The following is a 26,122-nucleotide window of genomic DNA, read 5'->3' on the forward strand; positions in this document are numbered from 1 at the left end:
TACAAAGCTGGAGACAATAACTACCCTCCCCTCAGAATCCGTCAGTATCCAATAGGTCCTCTGGAGGCCCATGAGCACCACCTCAATCTATAATTGCCTGTTGATAAGCCCAGTCTTGTGCTGGCCCATGACAGGCAGCCTCAGCCCGTGGAGCCAAGCTCAGCAGACAACATTTCAGTGCCCTCTCCTTATCCTCCCACTCTTCCATTCTGTCCCCTCTTCCACAACTAGCCATGAGTCTGAGGTAGGGGGTGGTGGCACAGTCTCCTGTTTGGGGAGGACATCAGTCATCACCCTTCTCAGCACCTTGAGCACCCATGCATCTCTGAATTCACAATCATTCATACCCAAAAGAAGCTTCTCTTAGGCTGGGGATAGCATTTGTCTATGTGTATAGACAAATGTCTCGAAGTCAGCTTGACATCATGGCAAGTTAGCTAACAGCAGTGGTATGCTCAACTCTTGGGCCTAAGACATCATCCTCAGCTATGGGATTTGCCCTGGGTTTACAACGTAAGGCATGAATTACTTTTTGTGAAGTGTGCTTCAAATTAAGAACGGAACTACCCCATAACAGTCACCCACTATTACATCAATGGGCTACCCTGCCTGGTGACTTGGTACTGGAGTTTGTAGGGGTCACCTCTGGGTAAAACGATTGATGTTTTTCCCCCGCGCCTCCCAAACCTGTATAACATCTTCTGCTACCATGAAAGCTAGCTAGCAGTGTAAGATCTTTTATCTAAATAACACTAAAGTCACTTATGATATCCAGACAGAGCTTTCTGAGCTAATAATGAAATATGTGTCTTAGGGTTTTACTTCTGTGAACAGACACTATGACCAAGGCAACTCTCATAAGGACAACATTTAATTGGGGCTGGCTTACAGGTTCAGTCTATTATCATCAAGGTAGGAACATGGCAGCATCCAGGCAGGCATGGTGCAGGAGGAGCTGAGAGTTCTACATCTTCATCTGAAGGTTTCTAGCAGAGACAGGCAGTAGACTCATAAAACTACCTTCACAGCAATATCTAGGCTAGTAGTTAACGAGAATATCTAGGTACCATTAGCCAAGTTAACATTAATTAGCATGTCGCTGGCTTATGGACATGTGTGCCTTGCAGGAAGAGTGAATGGATACATTTACTGATTATATGGAGGGATCTAAAGTTTGTCCCCCAAGCATCTGGAAGTGTGGAGATGTTTTCACTCAAGATGGGAAGACTGTGGCAGCAGTCACAGATGAGAGTGGAGGTTTTGAATTTTGAGCCTCTTAAAATTCTAAACCATAAGACCCCATAAAGGAATCTGGTTACAAATCTAGGACCTGGAGTTGGAAGGAAAGCAGGCTCAAGCCTGAGGAAAAACTGTCTTTTCTGTGGGCCTTATATAAGAGCTTCACTTAATTCCTAAGTTATGGTAAGTCCTTCCTGCCCTACTTTGGGATGTACCAAAATAACTGTCATCAGAAGCTGAAGTATATTAGCATGGAGGGAGCTCTGCAGAGTGTGCACAGGCTGGGTTCTAAAAGGGAAGCCCAGCCTGTAGCCAAGGGGCTGCATCTATAAAGCGGAGTGGTTTTCAATGATAAGATGAAACGGCACTAAGTCAGGACTGTCTGGAATACTGGTGGAACCCACACATATGCTATTTTGGCCAGCTGTTTTCTGATGTCTGGTTTATGAACAAGTCTGTTGCCACCATGAACAAACAGCACAGCCCCCGGGATCCTTTTTCTGGGTTCTCCAACCCCACTGTCTCTTTTAAAGTGAGAGGTTGCCTCTGTTCCCTCCTCTGTGGAATCACATTGTTCCCTCCTTCCTGGAACTGAATGCTATGGTTTAGTCCAGAGTTCACCCTCTTCGTGAGTCTCAAGGTTCATTCTCACGTCTATCACAAGCCCATACCAGTGTCTGGCATGAGGAAGAACAGCATGTGCCAAGATGAAATGAGCAGAGCCGTGGAACAGTGGCATCAAGGAAGAAATGTGGCAGCTCTCATGTTCCTGGAGCACCCAAACTTCTCCCATCCTTTCTCCTAAGGAAATGCTCGGTCTTCAACCTCTCCTACCTTCTCAAGAACTCACCTTTAGTGTCTCCTCCCTTTTGTCTTCAGCCTCTCCTTTTAGGAGCATCCAATCTTCTGACATTGTGACATACTGTCGTCTACAAAGTTCATACCCAAAACTCATGTATTCTGGGACAGAAGACATAGCTCAAAAGTTGAGTACTCAGGGGCTGGGGAAGTTACTTCTCTCCATTTAGGTAGCTTGTATAAATAAGAGACTAAGTCAAGACAAGTAGGGGAAGACTTGTCACATTTGTCCACTCAGAGCCAGGCACTACACAGAGTAAAAGGGGGAGGAGCTGAGCCTTGCACAGGGGTGCACAATCTTAGGGCTCTCTAGAGAAAGGGAGCTGAAAGGATGGATATATGGTAAGATGAGATTTATTAGCTTACACAATGTGGTCTGAGTAGTTCAAGAACAGTTGTCTCACACTGCAAAGACCAAGAACCTGGTATCTGCTCAGGCCCAAAGGCTGGGTAACTATCTCAGCAGTCCTACATTGGAGTTGAAGGCCTGGAGGATTCCTAAGGTGCTTCGGGCCTTCCATCAACACTGGAAGCCTGAAAAGCTGGTCCTAAAGTCAGCTAAACGATCATCAGCAGCAACAGAATAGATGAACTTGGCATTGAGAGTGAAGGTCAAGCAGGCAAAAGAGCAAAACTCTCTGGCTTTCAGTTGTTTTATCTGAGCACTAACAGAAGGTCCCTCCCATATTTAGGGTGGATCTTCCCCTAACAGTTAAGACAGTCAAGACAATCCCCCCATGGATTTGCCACCAGGTGAACATGCTGTTGGTGAGCCTTCACTGTGGCTTTCTCCCCAGGGGATGCTATGTTGTGTCAAATTCATAGACACACACAGCACTTTAAAACCATAACTTTCGCCTCTAGTCTCCAAAGTCTCATGTTTACTTTATAACGTACAATGTAGTCCAGCTTTTTAAAAGTCCCTAAAGCAGAGCTAATGATGGGTCAAAGGTCAAGAGCACTGCTGCTTTTTCAGAGGACCTGGGTTCAATCCCCAGAACCCACATGGCAACTCACAATTATCTGTAACTCCAGTTGCAGAGGCTCTAACCTGACACCTTCTGGCTTCCAGGGGTACCAGGCATATTTGTGGTATATAGACATATAGTCAGACAAAAAAAAACTACAAACAAACATATACATAAAATTTAAAAGTATTTATTAAAGTAATAATTTGGGAGTGGAAACAAATGTATGTCTCCTAACAGTTTATAACTTGACTTTCAGGAGATCTGACATACTTGTCTGGCTTCTGAGGGCACTGCATGAATGTGGTACACAGACACAAGACAGACACACATAAAATAACTATTTCTTAAAACCCCCAAACCTCTTTACAAATCCCAACACTTTAAAAGTCCAAAGCCTCTTTAAGTGAGATCCTATAAAAATCAAAACCAAGTTATATACTCAGGGCCATAGTACATAAACTGAAAAAAAACAAAACAAAACCCAAAATCCAGCCAAGAAAACACAAAACAGTGTAGTTCCCATGCCTAGCATCTGCAACCTTGAATGTAAGGTTCTGGTCTCCCAAGGGCTTAGGGAGCAAAGTCTTTAGAAGAATGACTATTAGTCTTATACCTTAGATATAGTAATATAGATTTATGAGACATAACTACTGGCATTATCTCAACAGATATTGCATTTCATGGTAAAGAAATGGAAGAAAACACAATATCTGCTTACTGTATGCATAAACATGTTCCTAACAGGACAAAAATGTTCGTGTCAGTTACAAACCTCTTTTCTGTAAGGTCACGTGGCCTCAGCTGGTATTTATAACTACCTTCTTGTACTACTTACTCTGTACTTCCGCCACCATCAGCAAGCACTTTAGTGGGTCTTGGTTCTTTACCTGGAGTTAGGGAGATCCGTATTTTCATTACTGAAGCATCTGGGCAATTTAATCATCCTATCTTGGTTGGGCTTTTGGAGATTCCCAGACTTTAATCACAGGACACGGAACACAAAGAGATGCCCTGAAGGATGTCATTGAAGAGACAACCTTATGTTTAACATTCTGGGTTCCCCTAATGCTTATGTGTGTCCACAACACCTGTAGACACAAACGCTTAAGATGAGTTATCTCTTTTTCAAATCTTAATTTTGAGTACGAAGGTTTTGAACTTCCAGTGTTGTGTATCCACCAGAGAAGACTGCTGCTCAGATATGGGTTTAAGCCAATAGAAAGTCTTCATTAGCTGACCAGTGACCTCACTGAAGCCCAATGTAGCCCAAAGTCTTACTCAGGGTAAGCTAAGCACAAAAACTTTAGGTTGACCTCTTTCAGTTAAGCAAGGTTAGTACATTCAGAGACTATAGCACTAAACCTTTGATGAATTTGGTCATTGTTTTCATTTTGGCAAGTGGTACTGTTTGCCAAATTTTATGGCGTGAATGGCACTGCCATCAATGGAGTCCATTGTGTTGAGGTCTCGGGATCCTGTTATGGAGGGCTGTGAGAACTGAACCTGGATCCTCTGAAAGAACAAGTGCTTTTACACACTGAGCCATCTCTCCAGCCTGCTCAAGTCTCTTCTATTAAATGGCACAGTATTCACATAGGTATTTTACTTATAGGTTTTACTGTTGGAGAAAGGATCTTACCTGATAGCTCAACATGGCCTTGAACTTGTCCCAGTTCCTAGATTGCCAAAACTGCCTATAACCTGAAAGAATGCAGCCAGGTTTTACACTGATACCTCACTCCAATGAATGTGTCTTTCAGCTAGGTTTTTGTTCCTCAATACTGAGTAGTACTTCCAATTTACAGTTTTTGTAGTACTAGGGTTCGACCTAGGGCCTCATAGGTTCTAGGCAGATGCTTTACCTCTGAACTACATCCCCAACCCTTTCTGCTTTTTCTTTACTTGGTTGTTTTTTTTTTTTTTGTTTGTGTTTTTGTTTTTGAGACAGGGTCTCATTATTTATATGATGACAGCTGTCTTGGAACTATGGAGATCAAGCTAGCCTGGAATTCAGAGATCTGCCTCTTACTCTCAAGTACTGGGATTAAAGTGGCCAGCCATTTTGTGTGTGTGTGTGTGTGTGCATATATATATATATTTTTTTTTTTTTGAGAGTTGCTCAGGCATTCTTAACATGGATTTGAATTTTATCTGTGGCCCAGACTAGGCCTTAAAATTTTGATCTTCCTGCCTCAACTGTCTGAAGAGTTGTGATTGTAGGTCTGGTCTGTATTAATGAGAGAGGATCTTGTTAACTCTGGCTGGCCTGGGTTCATCCTCTTGTCCTTCCAGTAACTGTGACTTTAGCTGGAAATCCCCATGACCTGACTGACTTCAGATACTTAAATTATCTCTGGAATATTTATATTACCAAATAGGATGTCAATGACATAGTTGAAAATGTGTAGAGAATAACAAGAAAAATATCTGCACATGTTCAATACAATTCTTCAGAATACAGTTTAATTGGCAGTCAGTTGACTCAAGAACAAATGTTTACATTAAATGCAATCTGGTCTTTTCTCTTACACTCTGCTGGATTTGGGGGGACTTGAATTTAGGGCTTTCCATGTGCTAGGCAAGTACTCTAACACTGTGCCAGCTAGTCTCCTTTTGCAGTTCTTGTCGATTGATGAATGGAACACTCCGAAAATATGGGATTTTATTTCTCCTGGGAACCCCTTTTCTCCTCTCTCCAAAGTTAGAAACTATCGCTCGAGAAATGCTAGTTTCTCTAAGACCAGTTTCTAGATGGTTAAGGATGGGTCTGACATTCTGGTTCACATTCTCTTTAAAACTTAATCTGAAGAATTAGACCAACTAGCATCCCTTTTTAAACAACCGAACCGATTGAAAGTGCTGTAGTCAACTAAAAGCAAAACAAACAAAAAAACCCCACGAATCCTGATCCAGGACGCAGGTGGTTCATCCCGCAGCTGACTCCCTCTGGGGAATTCATCTCCTGTGGGCTCTAACTGGTCGTGCAGCTTTGGGCAAATTTACTTCGCTTTTACAGTTCCCAACGAGGAAATCTGTGACTGTCTATGACAAGCAATTGGGACAGATGACCTCCAGAATCCGTCCCTCAGGGCTCTCCAGCTCCATGTCGGGAAGAGCCACCAGAAGCTTCCAAGCCGCAGACTGAGATCCACCCTCCTTAAGGCCCATCCACGTGAGAATCACGTTGCACACGCCTCGTGCTCCCCCAGATTCACCGCCTGCCTCCTCAGCCACCCACCACACCATCGGAGGCCTCCAAAGTCAGTGACCACAACTCCTCCCGCCAGTGTCTCGGCAGCGATTGGCGCGCGAACCTTCTCAAACCGGGATGGCGGTCGACACGTGACCAACGTGCCTTAACCGCACTGACAGCGGCGTTGGCTCCAAGCCCGCAACCCGCGCTCCCAGTGCGCACGCGCGAGATCCGACAGTCCTCCCAGAGACTGTTTCCAGGGCGGGCTTGCGCATGCGCCGCGTGACACCCAGCGGCCCGTAGGAAGAGGTGCGGGCAGCTGAGGCTCCGACGCGCTTGCGCAGTAGCTGGACGTGGGCGTTGCTTGTCCCCTCTCTTTTTTTTTTCCTCCGATTGGTTCTGAGGGGTATATTCGAGTTACAAAATGGCGGCCCCGAGCGCTCGCTTCACCGTTCAGTAGCCGCTTCAGGCTGGGCGGATGTCTCTTCTCCTCAGTGTTGGACTCAGAGACACACAGCTCCCGAGTTCTGCTGATCACGAAGTCCTTGAAGGCGCTCAACGCACCGGAATCTCCCAGCGGCCGCGACCGCCTTCTCGGCCCTGCTCGCCGCGGCGCCGGAACTCAGCGTGATCTGCGGAGGCCGTCCAGAAGGTGAGGGCCGGGCAGGCCGGGAGGGCGGGGCGGCGGCGGCCTTGGCGACGCGGCGGGCTGTTTGTGAAGCCGGGCCGGGCCGGGCCTGCCCAGCGAGTCGCCTGGCCAGTGGAGGGCTCGCCTGGGCGCAGGCCTCGGCTCCGGCGGAGGTAGGCGGCGGCGGCAGGGCCGCCCTGAATGGCCTTCATCCCTCATATGTCGTCTCCCCGGCTGGCCCCCGTGCACTCACCGTATTCCCAGGCCGTTGGTCACCCGGGTTCGTGCAGAGCCAGTTTTGAGGTTCGGGCTTTCCGGGGCGTTATAGTGACCTCGATTGGCTTCTAGTGTTTTCATGTAAAATTCATCTCTGACAGGGCTGTACCCGGTGCGCACACTGCATGAAGCGGCCGTTCGTGAATAATACATTTTTTTTTTATTGGCAACTTCCTAACTTCATATCTTAAAAACATTTCATGGAGCCATTTTACCCACAAACGCAGACGTTCGGCAAAGTCTTCCGGGCAGCTGGTGTGACTCATTTGTTACGGGGATTAAATTTCCCCGGTAACACATTGATAGTAGGCTTGCCCAGCACGGACAAGACCCTGGATCTTGTTGTCCCCACCGCTCTAAAAGAAAAATAAAACAGAAAAGCTTTAGTAACAACAATAATAGCTGGCAAATAAGTCTCTAGAGCCCGGCCTTGTTCCAAATAATTCGCAGAGATGTGTTTTCAAAAGAGGAATATTAACTATGGAATGCAGAATAAGTGGGTATTTGGTGCTTTTTTTAAAAAAGTGTGTATCTCCTATGCTGTCCTTGAACTTGTCCTGTGTCTTAGACTGTCCTCAAACTGTCATCTTGCCTCTGCCTTCTTTTGCCATCACCCAGGTTGGTGAAATGTGTTTTAAAAGTTTAGCCTATAGTTCGAGTTACTTTGTTCTCCCACTCTACAACTTTTGAGTTTTAGACTAAAACTAGTAATTTTTTTTTGTTATTATTTTGACAAGACACTTCCGCTGTTTTAGGCACTGTTCTAAGCTCTGCCTTCTGTCTTACATAGTTTTCATAGCCCTCCCTCTGTTGCACAGATAAAGAATCAATTACCAAACTCCCTTGCCCAGGATTTCTCAGCTTGTCCTGGAAGCAAGCACTAGTATCTTGTATTTTCTCAAATAAGTCATGACTTGGACCACTGATTCAACAACAGATTAACACCAATGAACCAGGTTCCTGCCCTCTGGTTTACCTCAGTACGTGCAAAATGGCAGCCGAAGCTTTAGTTTGCTTTAGTCCATCGTGTACAGTCTGTCAGGTACTCTTTAGTTTCAAGTCTGAGCTAGATGTTAAAATTTCACTTAGTACCATTTGCGCTTTCTACCGTTCCTTTTGTCCACAATTTAAAACAGATCTAGCCGGGTCACTGCTTCCCTCTTTTGCCCTCTGGTGGTGATGTTAGGTAATGATTAGAAAAATTTCCCTAGCGATCCAGAGACTTAGCTGTGAACAGTTCTGTAAAAATGCTATTTCTGATAAGATTAATTTTGCAGCATTCGGGGGAGGAGTTAAAAAGAGAATCTTTAATTTTAAAATTACTCATTCTGTAATCAGAAAAAGTGCCTGTAAGAGAAAAATGTAAAAAGTTGGAATGTATCAAAAGCTGGAGCCCTGCACATCAAATTTTGGAGGGTTTTGGAATTTACTGATTTGAAACTTACTCTGTAGTTGCTAATCTGCTGTAGAGCATTAAGTGTTGGGTGGGATGCTATGCTGAGGGTAAGTGAATGGAGAAAGTATTAGGAAGGAATACCTACTGCCAGCCTGGAAATACCACTGCTGCTTCAGCTGCTCCGAAGAAAACAAACAGTGCTTAGAATAAAGCCCTCAGAGCTCCTGGGGGTTAATTTTTTCCCCCTTTGTTTGTTGTTCGTGTGTGTGTGTGTGTGTGTGTGTGTGCGCGTGTGCGTGTGCGTGCGAAGTAGAAGGCACTAGATCCCTTGTAACTCCAGCAGGGATGTGAGATGGCTGACGTGGGTGCTGGGAACTGAACTCTGGTCCTCCAAGAGTAATATGTACTCTTAACTGCTGGGCTATCTCCCCAACCCCTGTTATTGCTATTTCTAAAAGGCAAGACTTTTTTTTCTGGAAACAGGGTTTCTCTGTGTAGCCCTGGCTGACCTAGAACTTATTCTAGCCTGGCCTCGAACTCAGAGATCCACCTACCTCTATCCTGAGTCCTGGGGTTAAAGGTATGTGCCACCTTGCCTGGCTCTTGCGATGACGACTCTTATCATCATCGTCACCACCACCTTTGGTAGCCAGAAAAGTCAAATACCCCAAGAGTTGGAGTTTCAGGCACTTGTGAGCTACTGTTGAGTGTGAACAAACACAAACTCTACAAGAGCCGTACACCCTCTTACCTGCCAAGCCATCTCTCCAGCCTTGATGCTGAATATTTGAAGCATTTTATATTACCAGTTGCAACCACATCCATAGCATTTAAAAATTTGAATTTGTAAGTAATGTCTTAGCTTTGTACAATATGTAATTCAGGGCAATTAAATGTTAATTGGGGGGACATTTCTATTAATTGTAGCCTTAAGAAAACTATTTATGTTGCAAAAGTATTTCCGAGACATTATTAAAATCCTTACCCAAGAATAAACTTATAAATCATCTTTAAATTTTAAATGTTAAGAATGTTCATAGCAAGAATATTTACATTGATTTAGGGACTTTTGTGTACAATATACTACTTAAATACTGTAGATTTTGAACGATCAATAGATGTTTGATTTAATTTTCTGAATGGAGTTGGCTTCCTGTTCAGAAAGAGTGCTAGTGTCCCTCAGATGTCGTTGCCTGCTCTTTAGTCCTACACTGAGGGTTTAGTACTGGGGACCCCTGCCCAGTGAGAAGTGCTCACTGAGGATTTAGTACTGGGGACCCCTGCCCAGTGAGAAGTGCTCACTGAAGCACTTTTCATTAGCATCAGGAGCATGTTTGCCAGATTTTGTGCTGGCACAGGATTTTTTTTAATTACTTGTAATAAAAATATTTAATTAAAAAAGTAAAATTAACTTCCCTGAACTTCATATTTTCCTGAATTTCTTACTGTGTTTCCTTCCCTTTGAGCCAAACCCTCTAAGTCTCATTTGCTTTAAACCTGTTAATTGCTTTTTCTTATACTTCTCTATTTTGTGGTTTTATTATACAATAAATGAAAACTGCAACAAAAAATTGATTTGTAACAGTTATCGTGGTGTAGAAGAGCAAACATCCTGTTTCTGCTTCCTGTAATCTAGGTTCACAAAAATGGCGAAGAGAGTTGCAGAGAAGGAATTGACAGATAGGAACTGGGATGAAGAAGACGAAGTTGAAGAGGTACAGAGCAGTTCTCTTTGGTTTCTTGCTGTCTGTGTCTAAGCTCACGTTACTTTCTTGGTGAAGAAGATGCTAGAACTTAAAAACCTTCAAGAACACACAGTGGGAGAGGTGTTGGTTCCTCCCGAGCTGTCTGTGTTTGCTGTAGAAATGTGTTCTTCGTGTGTGAGTATGCTGTTCTTCTATCAGTGTGTGCTTGTGATGCGTCAGTCTGCAGAAGCAAGAGTCACACAGTATCCTCTACTGCGCTTTGAGTGGTCTAGTCATGACTAAAAGGCAGGTTACAGGAGCTTGCCCCTGCAGGTATCACCTCAGTCTGCTCTCCACAGTCCCTTACTCCAGCGCTTCTCATGACCCACTGTTGGCTGTTCTGATGCTAAATCTGCCCGGCAATTGAGCTGATTTAATAGAATTTATATCAGTGTAGTTTCTTTGCCAGCAAAATTAAAGTTGTCTTCTGTGAGGAAATCTTTGCATATCTAGGTCTCTTGAGCAAGTTGATACCCCTAGGCCAGTCCACTAGGCAGATCTGCAGCAAAGCTCTGTAGCACACGGCTGGGCGGAAAGGGAAGAAGAAATCATGGAGTAAAGTGTTGTGCAGCTTTATTCGTAGGCTGACCTTTTCCTTTTTGGTACAGATAGGTACACTGATCTGTTTGGGGAGACCATACTACTGATGTGTCAATGTTTTTACAGTCTTTAGCTGACTTGCTCTTTTACTGAATCTTTAGTTTGGATTTTTTTTTCCTTCCTTGGTCTGAAGCACAGTCCTGGAGTGGAGTAAGATCTAGACTTAAATATTGTGTTTGCTTTGTCACTCAAGTGTCCAGGAGTGAAAGAACTCAGGCAGGTTCTACCGAGACAACTATGGAAGTTAGTTACATTAAGTGTCCAAGTGTAGACAAATGGTCTTGTTCTGGGACAAGGATCTTTCTCATGTTAACATGACCTGAAACACCTGTAGATTAAGAGGCCTTTCATTTTTGACATGTTCTCACTTTAACCCAGTGGCCTCAGCTTCCTGTGAACAGGGGCTGTGGGTGGAAGCTGGCCCACCTGGCTGGATGAGAATTTTGTACAGTTACCTAGTTCTAGCCCTGCAGGTGAGGGAGTAGATGAAGTGAAACCATAGGCCTTCAGCAAATGGTGATTATGATTAGCACACTCAGCACACCTTGGAAGAGCACAAGGTGATAAGTGGCATGTGTGGCCTAGCTGTCTGACCTTTTGGACAGTGGGCAAAGTGGGCAGGTCTGCTCTTCAGAACAGTGAGTGAAGACTGTGGCTCAGTGGTAGAGCTCACGCATGTACAGGATCCTATTCTACAAAAGAAAAATGTGGGTGCTACTCATAGCAACTTAATAAACTGTGTGTCTAAGATGTTTGAGGAAGCCAGTCATGAGTATTTTTTTGTACCAAGATTTAGTGGTGTTCATCTTTTCAGATATCTCTGAATTGGAGGAACTTGGAGGCTGGATTTGTAGATTCTGGAAAATTTGTGAGTTGCCAGACTAGAATTGAAATCTACAGAAACCTGTAGATGATATATGTAAGATGTTTCTTAATGTGTTAAGTCAACTCTTTTAAGAAGATCAGATACCAGATGTGTTTAGCGTTTAATCTTCCTTTGACCTTACCTTTCTGCTGTCTAAATTTGTCTATTCTTGCAGATGGGAACGTTCTCAGTGGCCAGTGAGGAAGTCATGAAGAACAGAGCCGTAAAGAAGGCAAAGCGTAGAAACGTTGGGTTTGAAGTGAGTGCTTCCTCCAGCTTTGATGTCTTACTAGCGTGGCTTCCCAGTCCCAGAGCATGCGTACACAAATGATGCTCTTCCCGTGCAATTTCTAAAATGTGTGTATATATAGATGGGGTTGTGGGTGGCTGTGTGCTGTGTGCCTACTGTGCACACTTGGAGGTCAGAACAATGTATACGTCAGTTCTCTCCAGCGGCTGGTTCCTGGGAATCAAGTTTCAGGTCATCTGGCTTGGTGACAAGACAGGTGCTTTTACCTTCACATTATAGAAGTGAAGTTGGTTTGTTCAGGTTATATTCACTGTGTAACTCAAAGCAGAGAAACAATTGTATAGCCAACATGTTCTTAGGAGACTCCATGTCATGCCCTGGGTGCATTCAGAGTGCACTGACTTGTATAAGTTCACATCCACATCCGCCCTAGAGGAACACTTTCTGTGCAGCCTTGATCTCCCTGGAACCATGCTGCCAGGAACAGTGGGCAGGAGCGGGTCTGCAGTTTAAAAAAAAAAAAATGGCCTTCTTTATTAGCTAGATGGATGGGAAGCTATCACATCTGAGGTCTGTCCTAGAATTCACTCCTTAGGACTTGAACTCCGATATCCAATTTGTATTTGTGTGTGCGTGTGCCTACCCACAGAGGCCAAAAGAGAGGGCATCAGAGCTATAGGCTCAAGTTCCAGGCAGTTGTGAGCCACCTGGTAGGAGTGATGGGAAGCTTGCTTAGGTCTTCTGCATGCTCTTAACCGATTACTGCTCCCCCAGCCTCGATTTTTAGATTGTAGATTTTGATTGTTGAGAAAATCAGATTTAGGGGCTGGGAACTTGTTGTTCAGTGGGCACAGTGTGTGACTAGAATCTCTCTGGGTATAATGGCGTATGCTTGTAAACCCAGAGCTCAGGAGGTGGAGGCAGAAGGCTCAGCAGTTGAGTGTCATGGACCACATAGCAAGTGGGAAGCCAGCCTATGATAGCTGATGCTTTGTCAGATAAACAGAAGCATCAGAATTAAAGGTATTTTAGTAAGAGTTTTCATTCCTCCTTATTGCTATAAATGTACCAGTGGTCAGTAAACATTTGAAAACCTGTAAGTGTGATTAAGACTGTTTTTGAAAAAAACTGTAGGGCTGGAGAGATGGCTCAGTGGTTAAGGGGACTAGCTGCTCTTACAGAGATCCTGAGTTCAATTTCCAGCAACCACATGGTGTCGCACTACCATCTGTGATGGAATCTGATGCCCTCTTCTGGTGTGTCTGAACACAGCGACAGTGTACTCATGTATATAAAATAAATAAATAGTGTAACATTAAGGCTAAGTAGTATGTGTTAGTTGGGGTGTCTGTTGCTACACCCTGAGAGTAAACTTATGAGAGGATTTATTTCAGCTTACAGTGTCCCATCGTGGAGGGAGGGAAGGCAGGAGCTCTGGCAGGAACTGAAGCACGAGGCATGCTTCCTATCATGATTCCCAGGGTCCCCTCCACATGCCTTATAACACACCAAGGGATCCCTGCTGGAGCGATGCTGCCCACAGGAAGTAGGGCCTCCCCCCGTGGATCACTCATCAAGAAAACGAATCGCAGAGCTGCCTACGGGAGGCGTCTTCTTAATCAGGTTTCTTTTTCCAGATGATTCTCGCTTGTGTCACATTGACAGAAGAACAAAAACCAGCCAGGACATGAGTTATGTAGGAGTAAAGAGGGACTAGCTTAGTTTGTGCGTGCGTGGGTGCGTGTGTGCGTGCTTGCTTGCTTGTTTGCTTGCTTGCTTGCTTGTTTGCTTGAATGTGTGGACACATGATGGGCACATGTGTTTGTGTGTGTAAAGGTCTGCAGCTGACATCTTGTGTCTTTGGAGTTCCATGATCCAAATTTCAGTCTCTTGCAGGAGCACTCTATCCACTGAGCTGAGTCCTTAGCCCTGACAGCTTTAATATAATAAAAAACTAAGAAGAATGTAAACATTAAAACTAAGTAGACGTGGTTGGGTTTTCCTGTCTAACTGTTTACATAGGAACAGGTTGCATTCCGGTGAAAGTGGTGGAGCATTATCAGTTTATCCACTCCCTCAGGAGGTGATAAGTTAAACTTTAGGGGGTCTGTGTCTGTCTGTCTGTCTGTCTGTCTGCATGCTCCTGTGCTGCATGCAGGTGATGTCCTGTTCTGTGCACCTTATTCCCTCAGACGGTCTCTGTGAACCTGGGGATTCTCTCTCTGGCCCTCATGCTTGCATGGCTAGCGGTCTTACCCAGAGCATCTCCCTCAGCAGAGACTTTCTCCACAGTGCTCTAGACTCTCAGAAGGAATAGACTAGCCAAAGGAAGAGCTTGCTAGGACAGGGATAAGGAAGCAGCAAGGAGAGAAAAACGTTCTGTGCTGGACTGCTTGACTGATAGAGTGGCTAGAGTGCACAGTGTGGTCTCCTTGGACTTCTGTGGGCTAAGAACAGCTTGAAAACCCAAAAGTTACTACGTTAGGTAAACTACTTTTCTTTTGTCTTGAGACAGGATTTCTCTGTCCTAGAATTCACATTGTAGACCAGGCTGGCCTGGTACTTAGGGATCCGCCTGCCTCCCAAGTACTGGGATGAAGGCTAGAGCCACCATGCCCAGGAAAATGTTTTTAATGAATCTAATTTCATGTTTCTGAAGCTTCTTTAGGCAAATGATCTTTGGAAAGGTGTATGAAGTTTAGTTGTATTGGGAATATTTTCAGTTATTCTGAAGTTCAGTAGTAGGTATATGAATTTGCTATATTTGTTTTGATACCATCTTTCCTGGCTGTTTCAGGAATGCAGCTGTGACACAGCTGTCCTTAGAGGCACCATCTTTGCCTCTCCTGCCTGGCCTGTGCTAGTAGCTTCTCCTCTGTCCAATATCAGCCATGCCTGAACACTGCTGGCTCTGAGGTCTGCTGGCTCTTACTTGTTTATTTGAAGACAGGCAGTCTGCTTGCCTAAAGCGTGCTTTGTTTGTGTTTCAGTCTGATAGCGGTGGAGCCTTTAAAGGTTTCAAAGGTTTGGTTGTGCCTTCTGGAGGAGGAGGGTTTTCTGGATTTGGTGGTGGCTCTGGAGGGAAGCCTCTGGAAGGACTGACGAACGGAAACAGCACAGACAATGCCACGCCCTTCTCCAGTGCAAAGACAGCAGTGGAGCCTAAAGCAGCCTTTGGTGAGTAGCCTGCCCTCTCTGAAATCGATGCTGAAAGAGAATTTTGCTTACCCAATTATTATATTTTCCCTCTTGCAGTGTAGCCCAGGCTGACTCAGTGAACTCAGTCCTCCTCTTCCAGCCTTCTGAACACTGGGATTATAGGTGTGTGCTACCAGCCCCAGCTGGTAAGATGTTTCTAGCATTATGTCCTTGGATGTGCTGGTGAAAGGATGGGACTTGGGGAGATCCATGGAGCAAGTGGGTCAGCACACCCGACACAGCAATTATATTCTCAGCTCTGCCTGTTGACAGCAGTGTGACTTCAGTGTCAAGTTCATAACGCCCAGACCCCAGAGTTGACTCTCAGCAAGGAAGCAATTTGTTGACTCAGTGTTTGCCTTCCTGGTTCATGCACGCCAAGGGCCTTCAGTGCACCTCCCACCGCAGTGGCCATTGGAAACTGGGGTGATGCTGTCTTTGATCAGTTTCCCTGGTCTAAATTTGAACAGGAAATACTGAACACCTAATCCTATTCTGGATGAATTAGTCAGGAACTTTTGAGATTCACATAGAGAACAGGATTATGGGTTGAATCCTAGAAATGATCCTAATTGGCTAGATTGTGTTTTGCTATTCTCAAAGTGTATGTTGTGTGGTGGTTGTTGGTTTGAGATAGCTCTCACACAGCATAGCTGCAGGAGCTCAAGCTGCCCTCCGGCTGTGTAGAGGGAGGATGACTTTATTCTGATCCTCTTGATTCTAGCTTCACGTGTCAGATGTCCTCATGCACCACCCACTGCCCCGAGTCGTCCTTACTAAGCAGAGAGCACTACGTGCCTTGGGAACCATCTGCTAGATACCCAGTTCCTCAGCATTAGTTTATGGACACAAGCTTGGGAACAGGAAAAGCAGAGCTTGATGGTAGTAGTCCAAACCCTAGTTGTAGTGAGCCTGGTGGCACACACCTGTGGTCAGCTTAGGAAGCCGAGGTAGAATGGCAGGGTCCAGCTCAGCTAGGACTACACAGCAAGACCCTGTGGACACATTAAAAACAAAACCAAGTCAACCCTTAGATGGTTTAATCAAACCAGCTTTTAAAGTGCTTAACCATTAACTTCTTACAGGTTCTTTTGCTGTGAATGGCCCTACTACCTTGGATAAAAAGATTTCAAGTCCCAAATGCAGTAGCAGCAGTCAGCCACTCTCCTCTGGCCCTGCCTCCAATACCGCCTGCACTGGGAATGCCTACCACAAGCAGTTGGCCGGCTTGAACTGCTCTGTCCGGGACTGGATAGTCAAGCATGTAAACACAAACCCGCTTTGTGACCTGACGCCCATTTTTAAAGACTACGAGAGATACTTGGCAACCATCGAGAAGCAGCTTGAGAACGGAGGCAGCAGCAGCTCTGAGAGCCAGGCAGACAGGGCGACAGTTGGGACGGAGCCGCCTTCCCTTTTTGGTTCAACAAAACTACAGCAGGATTCACCATTTTCATTTCATGGCAACAAAGCAGAGGACACATCTGAAAAGGTAGAGTCTACAGCAGAAAAGAAATCAGACGCAGCACAAGGAGCAACAAGTGCCTCATTTAATTTCGGCAAGAAAATTGAGAGCTCAGTTTTGGGCTCGTTAAGCTCTGGCTCCCTAACTGGGTTTTCATTCTCTCCTGGAAACTCGAGTTTATTCAGTAAAGATGCTGCCCAGAGTAAAGCAGCCTCTTCACCATTTTCTGCTAAAGCATCAGAGAGTCAAGCAGGAAGCGGCAGCAGTGAATGCAGAGGTAAATACAAAGCCGCTCTTTCACATCTGCACAGGGTTAATGAGAACACTACAGGTGCCCCATTTCCTGTGTGTCACAGTGGCTTAGTTCCTATCCTTAAAATAGAGCAAGACCCATTTTATAGGTGTTAGAGATCACAAGTGCAGAGTGGGGTGGGGTGTGGTTCTGCGGGAGAGAAATGGCATGGTGTACACCAGCAACACAGCCTTTGTCTGCACGAGATGCATCTCTAGATGCACAGTGAAGCTGTGTTGAAGACAGCTGGAATAGAGGTTTAGCACAGTAACTAAAAAGCGCTGGGCACGTGATGTTGAATATAGAAGAAACAAATTAAAATCTTTTTGAAAATGGAATTTTACTGAAAAGGCTCAGCATGAATGTCCATTGAATTTGGTTGATTTAGGGGTTTGACTAAATGAGCTGCTTTAGCATTAATGTTGGGGCCAGACCTGACACAAAGGAGGCTCGCTCATCCTCAGAGGAAGGCCCTGCTGTTGTGGGTCACACTCGGCTTCCTTGGACCTGTCGATGTGGCAGGTCTTGGCAGTAGGCACACTTGCAGAGTTTCTTTTGAGGTATTGGTACCCATGGTGTTCATATGTATTCTGTGTAACACTTCAGGACTAGTTCTATCCAGTACAACTTAGTAAAATGATGGCTGTGGTTAGTACACGTACTGTCCAGTGCAGTGCTCCCTAGCCGTGCCTGGGCATTGCATACTTGGACCGTGGCTAATGGTGCTGAGGGATTAGATGTCTGCTTTGAAGGACAGGTTGTTTTGTTTTTATTTTTCTCTGTAGCTCTGGCTGTCCTAGAACTTGCGGTATAGACCAGACTGACCTTGAACTCCAAGCTCCACTGCTCTTCTGTCTGAACTCTTCGGCCGCCAGGGTCCAATAGGGGCCCTTAAATTTCTCCTCTGCCTCCAAATAAGAGGAGAGTATATCCTGAACTATAGGCAGCTTATATCGGACCCTAGTCCTGCAGCCCGCACTGTCAGACCCTGTTGCCATCTTATGGTTAGGTTACCACACCTTAACATCAGAAAGACTTGGAACTTGTTCAAAGAGCAACTTCCTGGCCTTCCTGGATCTCCTTCTCCAGTCCTGGGTGCCTCAGTTAAGTAATCCTGACAGGAAATCCTAGTACCTCATGCTGGACCTTAGTTCAGTCTTTTTGTTGTTGTTCTTTTGGGTTTTTTGTTTGCTCGTTTTTGTTTTGTTTTGAGACAGGGTTTATCTGTGTAGCTCTGGTTGACCTGGTGGTACTCTGTCTGTATCTAGACCATGCTGTCCTAGAGATCCTCCTGCCTCTACCTCCCAAATGCTGGGATTAAAGGTCTGGCCCACCACACTCAGCTCTTAGTTTGAGTCTATGATCCAAGTCTGGCAGGTTTACACAACTGCCTTTTCTCTTTGAGCGGATCCTTCCTGTTTGTTTGTCAGCCTTGTCTCTGCTCCTCACTGTGGTGAGGCGATCCTGAACGGATGTGTCCTTCCTGCCCTCTCAGTGAGCCAGGTCCTGCAGTACCAGACCCTTGAGCCCTTAGACAGTTCAGACAACTCTTTGGAGCAATTTTTCTGACCAGTTTGATCTTTAAAAAAATTATTTTTGCTCTTTTGGTCATTGTTGATGCTGGTTATTCCTGAGCACAATGTGCTCTGGACACAAGAACGTTGGAAGGGATGGCATTGGGTTTCCTTTTCCACTGGACAGCCTGAGTATGTATAATTTTATACTTAATATGTTTTGGTGAATGTCATAAACAAGGATGCCTTTCATTCTTGGGCTTTGGACAAGTTAGAAGTTATTTTACAATATAGAAACATGTTGTCATTATTAAGTGTGGCGAGATGCCTCAGCAAGTAAAGATGCTTGCCTCTAGGCCTAACAACCTGATGCTGGGAACCCACGGGGGAGAAGGAAAGAACCAAATCCCACAAGTTGTCTTCTGACCTCCACACAGTACCCATTTGTGTGTGCACACATACATGCGTACTAAATAAGTAAATTTAAATTTTCACAAAATAAATCCAGCTGGCACCTGCTCCCTTAAAGCAGTAAGGTGCTCACAGTCGTATTTACTAGCTAGCTTACATGGAGTATTCCAGACTGGTGTTCAGGATGATGGGGAACAAGTGTCTCCTGACTCTGAGTTCTATCTCTGCAGATGGTGAGGAAGAAGAGAATGACGAGCCACCCAAGGTGGTGGTGACTGAAGTGAAGGAAGAGGATGCTTTCTACTCCAAAAAGTGAGTGGGGCTGTGGGGACCTGCAGGCCTTGCTCAGCAGAGCAGACTGAACAACTGCAACTGCAAGAATGGTTGGCCTGCTTGGTTGGTTGGCTGGTTGGTTTTGGTTTTTCAAGACAAGGGTTTCTCTGTGTAGCCCTAGTTGTCCTGGAACTCACTCTGTAGACCAGGCTGGCCTTGAACCCATAGATCTATCTACCTGCCTCCACTTCCCGAGTGCTAGCAGGGCTTTCCTAATAACTTAAGGGTCTGCAAATAACGTACAGTGTACTGCTTTATCCATAGTTACACCCTAGTCCAGATTTATCTCTGGGTCTTAGGGGATCAAAATTGAAGGCCTGAAGGGAATTTGGAAAAAATAAAAAGTAAGTGGGACAGCAGGGTGGGAGAGATGCAGGGCAGCCTTCTGGTTCCGTGCCCATCAAGAGAGCCAGTCTGCTGTGCCACTCAGCACAGGGCACATGAGAACGGGCAGTGGAAGTGGTCAGCTGAGATGTTGACACACTGAGGAAAGATGGTCACATGTTGTACAGAGGGTTTGAGGGCCTGTGATTGTCGCCCACTAGCAAAGTGCTTGCCTAGCATTGGCCCACACTACAGAGAAAGGGGGGAGTGGGAAGGTAAATTCTAGACTATCTAACTAGATTATATTGCTGTTTGGTTTGGTTTTACCCAGATACCATCAATACAGTAAAGAAGGTTTATCCTCTGTTTATCCACTACAGTTGCGGTTGTTAGTGAACTGACTTGTTGAATGCCTAATCATGTCTGTTGTTTCCCACAGATGTAAACTATTTTACAAGAAAGACAATGAGTTTAAAGAGAAGGGTGTGGGAACCCTACATTTAAAACCTACAGCAACTCAGAAGACCCAGCTCTTGGTGCGGGCAGACACCAACCTAGGTGGGTGCAGAGCCATCATGGTGCCCTGGGTAGAGAGCCTTATCCTGACACTGCAGTTCTTTGTGTTTTGAAGCTCAATAATAGGAGTTTGTCTGTCTGTCTGTCTGTTTTATGAGAGATCACAAGGCCAAATTGATCTTCTGGTTACTAATATGGATTTGGTTTTGAATATTGGGAACATGATGTAGGTGTATTGTTAAAAGCTTTGTTTCCTGTGTTGGAGTGTGGTGGAGGTGGTTTGCATATGGATGACTTTTACTGAGCACAGTGTAGAAGTATCAGGTTTCAGTTTAGAGAGATCTCTGTGGAGGGAAGGGCTGGTATGTGAAGGCCCAAGATTGTCTCTTCTCATTCCTCAGCCTCTCTACCTTTAGTTTGGGAACAGGGTCTCAGTAACCTGAAGCTCTCTGATGAGCCTGGCAGGCTGGCCAGTGAGAGTGAGGGGTCTACGGCCCCATCCCTGCCCTTCCCACTTCTCTGGGCTGCTCTTCCCAGCTCTCACATGGGTTCTGAGGACCTGAGGTCAGGTCCTTGTGCTTACATGCTTAGCACTGAGGCTGTCTCCCAGCCTTAGGGATGCTTTTCCTAGAGCAAGAGTACCGCATTGCTGTCCTTCACCCACTCCAACTGTCAGTCCCGTCCAACAGTCCAGTAAAAGAGAGGCTCTGACTGCACTGAGCCTATAGCATGTGCGCAGTAGTGTGAGACTCTGCCAGGCAACACCAAGGAACTCAGGCCACCTAACTACTACAGGATCACTGTAATGTCACACTAGCCTGGGGAGCCCTGCTGGGGAGAAACTGGTTTTTTGCTGGTTCTTCACCCTTAAGTCCCATGAAATGGTGAAGACGTGGGTCCAAGTGGTACACAGCAAGTCCTCTCTGCACTCAGTTTACCAGGTTGGAAGCACCTGAAGCTGGACAAGGAGTGTGCTCAGAAGGGGAGGAGGAAGCACCTCCTCCGCTGGTACCTGTCAACCCCCAGCTCCCTGCAGCTTGCCACACTCCCGAATACAAGAAATGAAGGCCTTTATGGCTGTAACATTTAACACATTAAGAAGTTGCTTCAGGATTGAACCTTAGCCTCTTATAGAATCCTACAGTTTTGAGATATATCTTGTGTATTTATTTTTATATGTTTTGATGAATATTTTCCTTTGTTTACTCAAAGGCAACATACTGCTGAATGTTCTGATTCCACCCAATATGCCGTGCACCCGAACAGGGAAAAACAATGTCCTTATCGTCTGTGTCCCCAACCCCCCACTTGATGAGAAGCAGCCCACTCTCCCGGTCACCATGCTGATTCGGGTGAAGACGAGCGAGGATGCCGACGAGTTGCACAAGATTTTACTTCAGAAAAAGGATGCCTGAGCACGAGGCTGACCAGGCATGTTGCCACGATGCTGCTTCCCTCTGCCCCTAAACTTAGTCACATTCTTTCCTCTTCTACTGTGACATTCTCAGAACTTCTAGGTAACTTGAACTTTGTGAGGAAGATTAAGGCCAATAAATCCTTTCAGTGTGTTGAAGCTCTTCTCCCTTCCTAAGAACTAAGCAAAATACGTTAGAGTGAAAAGTTTGGGAAGATTTTTTCATGTTGATTCATTGAGTAAACTAAACCTAAGTGATTCTTAATGGACTGTAATCAGGGTACCAGTTAGCTCTCCAAAGGCTCCCTCAGGTGGCTGTGGGTGCCACTCTCTGCCTGCCCCAGAAGACCCGATGGCAGTGTCCACAGTGTTCAGAAGACACCTGCCTGCTCCCCTCCTGTGGGCTTGTCTGATCCGTGACTAGCACTCCTGCCAAATAGCACACCGCCACACTGTGACTGCGCTTGCCCTGTTTCCTTCTGAGCTGAACTGTGGGTACTGGGAATCGGTTTGTTATCAGCCTGTTTTTTGGCAGGTGCTGGCCTTTGACCTGGAGCTGCTTGACTGAACCAGGAACTGCCTTTCCCCAGGAAAGGACCTGAGTAGTGGCTTGTGGGGAGCTGCTGGTGTACAGATAGACTGGGTTTTGTAGTTTATTCATGAGGTGCTCTTACTTGCTTACCTCCCTAGTTAACATGGACGGGGGCTGTCAGGAATAATGGACAAAAAGCACAAGTTTGGTAGTGTTTTTATATCATTTCTATACCACAAACAAGCCTTTATTTTAAAAGAAAAAGGTGAAATCGTGCTGAAAAGCGTTGTGTGCTCATGGCCATTTGTGCCCTGGTGAGCCCTGGTGGGCACAGTCTGAATGGAGTCCTCTCAGGAGCCATGTGCTCATGAGAAGCTAGAGTATGGGAGTGGAAGACTGCTCATTTGGGCTGTAGCTTCAGACAGAAGCATGTGATTTGGTGTCTGAAAAACCCATTTTTATTCTTACTTTTTTAAGGATGAGGTATTATTGAGTATGTCCATTTGGAAGAGAGCCATGGTTCTACACGACGTTCATGTCACTTCAGAGCGGTGAGGTTACTAATACTAGCATGCTCTGAGGACCAGACATCAGTTAAATGCAAGATTTGATGCCAAGCTGATCATGGCTCATGCCTTATCCCAGTGCTCGAAAAGCTGAGGCAGGAAGATGATGCGAGTTCACAGCAGCCTGAGCTACACAGTAAGACCTCCCCCCATAAAATAAAATAAAAAGTCTGACTGTCTAAAGTTCCACTTTCATTTCTCATAAAACCATTTAACACTAGGACCAGATCTTGTCTGAAGGCCCAGGGTCAGTACCCGGGGCGCACACTTGTGTGGTCAGATAGTAGCACGCGTGCCCTGACCTGGGCAAACAGTCACAAAAACTGGATGGTACTGTCGCTTTCTTAAAACTTCAATGCCCGGGTGGGATGAAACCTAGTTAACTTTTATTTTCACACGGGTCTTAATCTCACTATGTAACCCTGGCTAGCCTTGAACTCAGATCCACCTGCCTCTGCCTCCTGAGCCCAGAGCTGCTTCCTGAGGTGGGTGACAGCACTCAGAGCTGAGCATTTGCTGTGTATCTGAAGATGGGAGTTTGTGCTTCTTGGGCTGTGGACCTAAGGAGGTACTGGGTGTTGACTTGCCTTTTAGCATGGAAAATCGGTTCCTAGCAAGCAAGTCGCTGCTTCTGCTATCACTGGCCCTGGCCTGTTGACAGTGGGTTTGCCCAGCATTCCAAAGATGAAATGAGGGGTTTGCATTTCAGAACAGTACTGTGTAGCCACGTGCCTGTGGGGCTGGCAAGTCTCAGACTCACAAGTACTTTGAGGAAATTGTCTCTTCGTGGTGGCAGTGCTCTGTGAGCATCTGCCCATGCCTTGAATATTTACCAAAAGAATAAAAGCAAAAAAGGTCGTGACTGGAGTGCCTTCTAAAGCTCCCCAGCCGATTTTCCTTGTAAATTAGTGTGGCTTTTTTTTTTCTAACATTCCCAGCAAAGTTTGCTGCTAAAGACTATCACTTTTGGAAATGAGAATTACAGGGGAGATACATGGTGTGACTGTAACTCAGTGTGTCTTGTCTTTATGCTTTAGGAGCTAGCTCAGTGCATCTGACCTGAGTATGGGAGTCACTATGAAGTCTGCGTGTCACAGGGAGGCCCCTGGAGGGTACTCTGTTCTTCCTCTACTGTGTGTGTAGCTGGTTCCAACCATGGCTTAAACTTCATTTATGTTTTAACATGTTAGAAACTTGCCTGTTGTGTGTTTAATGTGAACTGAGGTGTTTCAGAATCTAAAGTTGTGTCTTGTATTTGCCTGAGGGAAGTGTGTGTTCTCTGTGGTCAGGGTGCATCGACCAGATGCTAAGCCTGGGCCTTCCCACACTGTATCTCACACTTCACACATTCCCAGCCCTGCCCTGTCCTCCTCAGAGAGCCACACTGTACAGGCTGTGGCTGTCAGTGACAGGTCAGACTGTTTGTGGGCTGATTTTTCTGTTTTACCATTTCAGTTCTAAATCCTATTTTTTACATGCTGTGTGCCAAAAAAAATAATACCTCCTATGGCATAGAGGGGAAATTCCACCTTACGGTCAGGGAAAGCCCTTCCCCTACCTTTTAAAGAAGTCTGTTCTTGCCAGTTTGTTCATTATGTAACTATTTCTGAAGATGAGAAACAGCCCTTGAGGCTGCAGAGTACCCACTTACACCACTGAAGTGGGATTTTAAGGAAATGACCTGTTCTGTCACTTGTAGGTGAGGTTGGGAGTTCTTCACAGCATCTTTCTAGCCCCGTGCTCTGTACATGGCCACGGAGTGCTCTCCAGAAGCAATCACGAGACTGAGGACTATCTTTTAACACAGATTTGTAAAGGGGATGTAAGACTTCTTAGCATCATATGGAATAATCTGCTATATACTTTGAACAGGAACTTGTTTTCTAAAGCTACAATACTTGAATTGTAAGGCAGTATAACCTCAGTGTGTGTTAGCTTTTGAATGAGCCTTTAAGGAAGTGTAACAATCCATGAAATGTGAATAAATGGAAAGCTTAAAAAAAAACAGCGTTGGATACTGTTGTGTTCCTGTGATATTCTTGGCAGATCAGTGGGGAAAGAAGCACACGGTGGTGTGCAGAGCTGTACCTCAAGTGGGGGCTGACCAGTCGACCGTGGGATGTGGGATAAGCCTCTTGAAGCTTGGCCCAGAGCTGCCTGCATCAGATTACAGTTGGGTGGAGCCTTGTTTGGAGCAGTCAGTCCTCCAGCCTCAGACAAATTACAGCTGGGAGAGATTAGCTTTCTCCTACAGAAGGAAGTTCTTCATACTAAATTCTAGCCCATTCAGTGATGTACTGGAGTTGTGTTCAGATTCTGAAGTTTCCCGAGTTATAAGATGTTTTCCTGGTTAGGGAAGGCCGTCCACAGGGTTCTGAACTGTGAGATTCCTAAGTTATAGGTGCTTGCTGAAGCTCAAGATTGTCCCTGAGCCTTAAGGAGACAGACTGATCTGATGTGGACTCCCAGTGTTGCTCTGGGGCTCCCAGTGCCAGAGGTTTGTATAAACTAGAACTGACAGCTTTGGGGGGCCCCACCCTAAGCCCGGTGAACTAAAACCTCAGGTCAAGGCGTAGTCTTTACTTGATATAGTGGTTTTTTGTATAGTCACACAACTACTAGCCATTGTATGAACAGATGACACGTCGCACGGCTGTGATCTCCCACCACTGGCTGCCAGGCCCCCTCCCTGTAATTCCCAGATACAGCCATGGAGTAAAGCCCATTAGCGTATCCTAGAAGGAAATGGCAGTGACCACCAGCTTTCCCAGGAACTGTGCCAACCTCTGTACATGATTTTGTGGAACCTCGCTGTCACTGAACCTGAAGGGGTGTATTGAGTTTACCTTCCCTTTGAAGATCCTAGGCCCTGACAAACTGGGCTGACATGGCTTGCTGGGGGACCAGGGCCACATTTCCATCACCACCATTGAATCACTTGACTTCATTGGTTTCTGGAATTGGCTTGAGTCTTTTGAGTGTTTATTCAAAATGTAATTAAAGTTCACCAGAAACAATGTTATTTCAAACTGAGCAACCTAATTGCTTTATTAAAGTCAGATTCCAAAATGAAAGAGCCATCCATAGAGAGAAAAATTTTGATGGCCCATTGGCTTACATGAGGCTGTAGGAGGCAAGTGGGTGACACTGAAGAAGAGGAACTTTCCTTTTATCGCCCATCCCCCAAACAAGCTTTTCCTTCCTCACGTTTTCCAGCCTTCTGTCCCAGTAACAAGCAGAAAGTCTGACGTCTCCAGTTGACATGGGTATATCCAGTGAGCTACAGGGACTGGATTATTTTACATTGTTCTCTTCTACATACGTTCTGGAAGGTTTTCCTTTCCGGGGAAACATTTTCTTCCAGGCTGACAGCGACTCCTTAAAGGTATGTATGAGTCAGGATAAAAGACCTGAGAGCAGAACTGCCTTCCTAAAGCAGCTGGGGAACAAACAGAAGACCAGCGCTGCAGCCAGCTTTCAGGGCAGAGGCCAGGCCACTTGGAAGGGCTACCCAGCGATGTGGATAGCAAAGGGGT

General features: G+C 45.5%; 1 protein-coding gene across 2 annotated transcripts; it reads left to right on the forward strand.

Moving 5' to 3' along the window:
* Positions 1-6,700: 6,700 nt before the first annotated feature.
* Nup50 (nucleoporin 50) lies at positions 6,701-24,601 on the forward strand. Of its 2 annotated transcripts, XM_028788731.1 has the most exons (9): positions 6,701-6,913; positions 10,198-10,276; positions 11,947-12,030; positions 15,012-15,198; positions 16,305-16,961; positions 19,132-19,213; positions 19,998-20,116; positions 21,287-21,505; positions 22,498-24,601. In XM_028788731.1, the coding sequence occupies exons 2-8, from the start codon at positions 10,208-10,210 to the stop codon at positions 21,487-21,489; spliced, it is 1,401 nt and encodes a 466-aa protein (XP_028644564.1). In that variant the 5' UTR covers positions 6,701-6,913; positions 10,198-10,207; the 3' UTR covers positions 21,490-21,505; positions 22,498-24,601. The 2 variants fall into 2 exon arrangements, with proteins under 2 accessions (XP_028644564.1, XP_028644566.1); XM_028788733.1 differs by having other exon boundaries at positions 6,702-6,913; positions 21,287-24,593.
* Positions 24,602-26,122: the final 1,521 nt, after the last annotated feature.

The sequence above is a fragment of the Grammomys surdaster genome, unplaced genomic scaffold, assembly GCF_004785775.1.
Source record: "Grammomys surdaster isolate TR1022 unplaced genomic scaffold, NIH_TR_1.0 125767, whole genome shotgun sequence".
NCBI lineage: Eukaryota > Metazoa > Chordata > Mammalia > Rodentia > Muridae > Grammomys > Grammomys surdaster.

Excerpts from the sequence above, each read along its gene's own strand:
- Nup50 (XM_028788731.1), top strand. The coding sequence starts at position 10,208 with ATGGCGAAGAGAGTTGCAGAGAAGGAATTGACAGATAGGAACTGGGAT. Across the intron at positions 10,277-11,946 it reads AAGAAGACGAAGTTGAAGAG|ATGGGAACGTTCTCAGTGGC; the intron begins GTACAGAGCAGT and ends CTATTCTTGCAG. Across the intron at positions 12,031-15,011 it reads GTAGAAACGTTGGGTTTGAA|TCTGATAGCGGTGGAGCCTT; the intron begins GTGAGTGCTTCC and ends TTTGTGTTTCAG.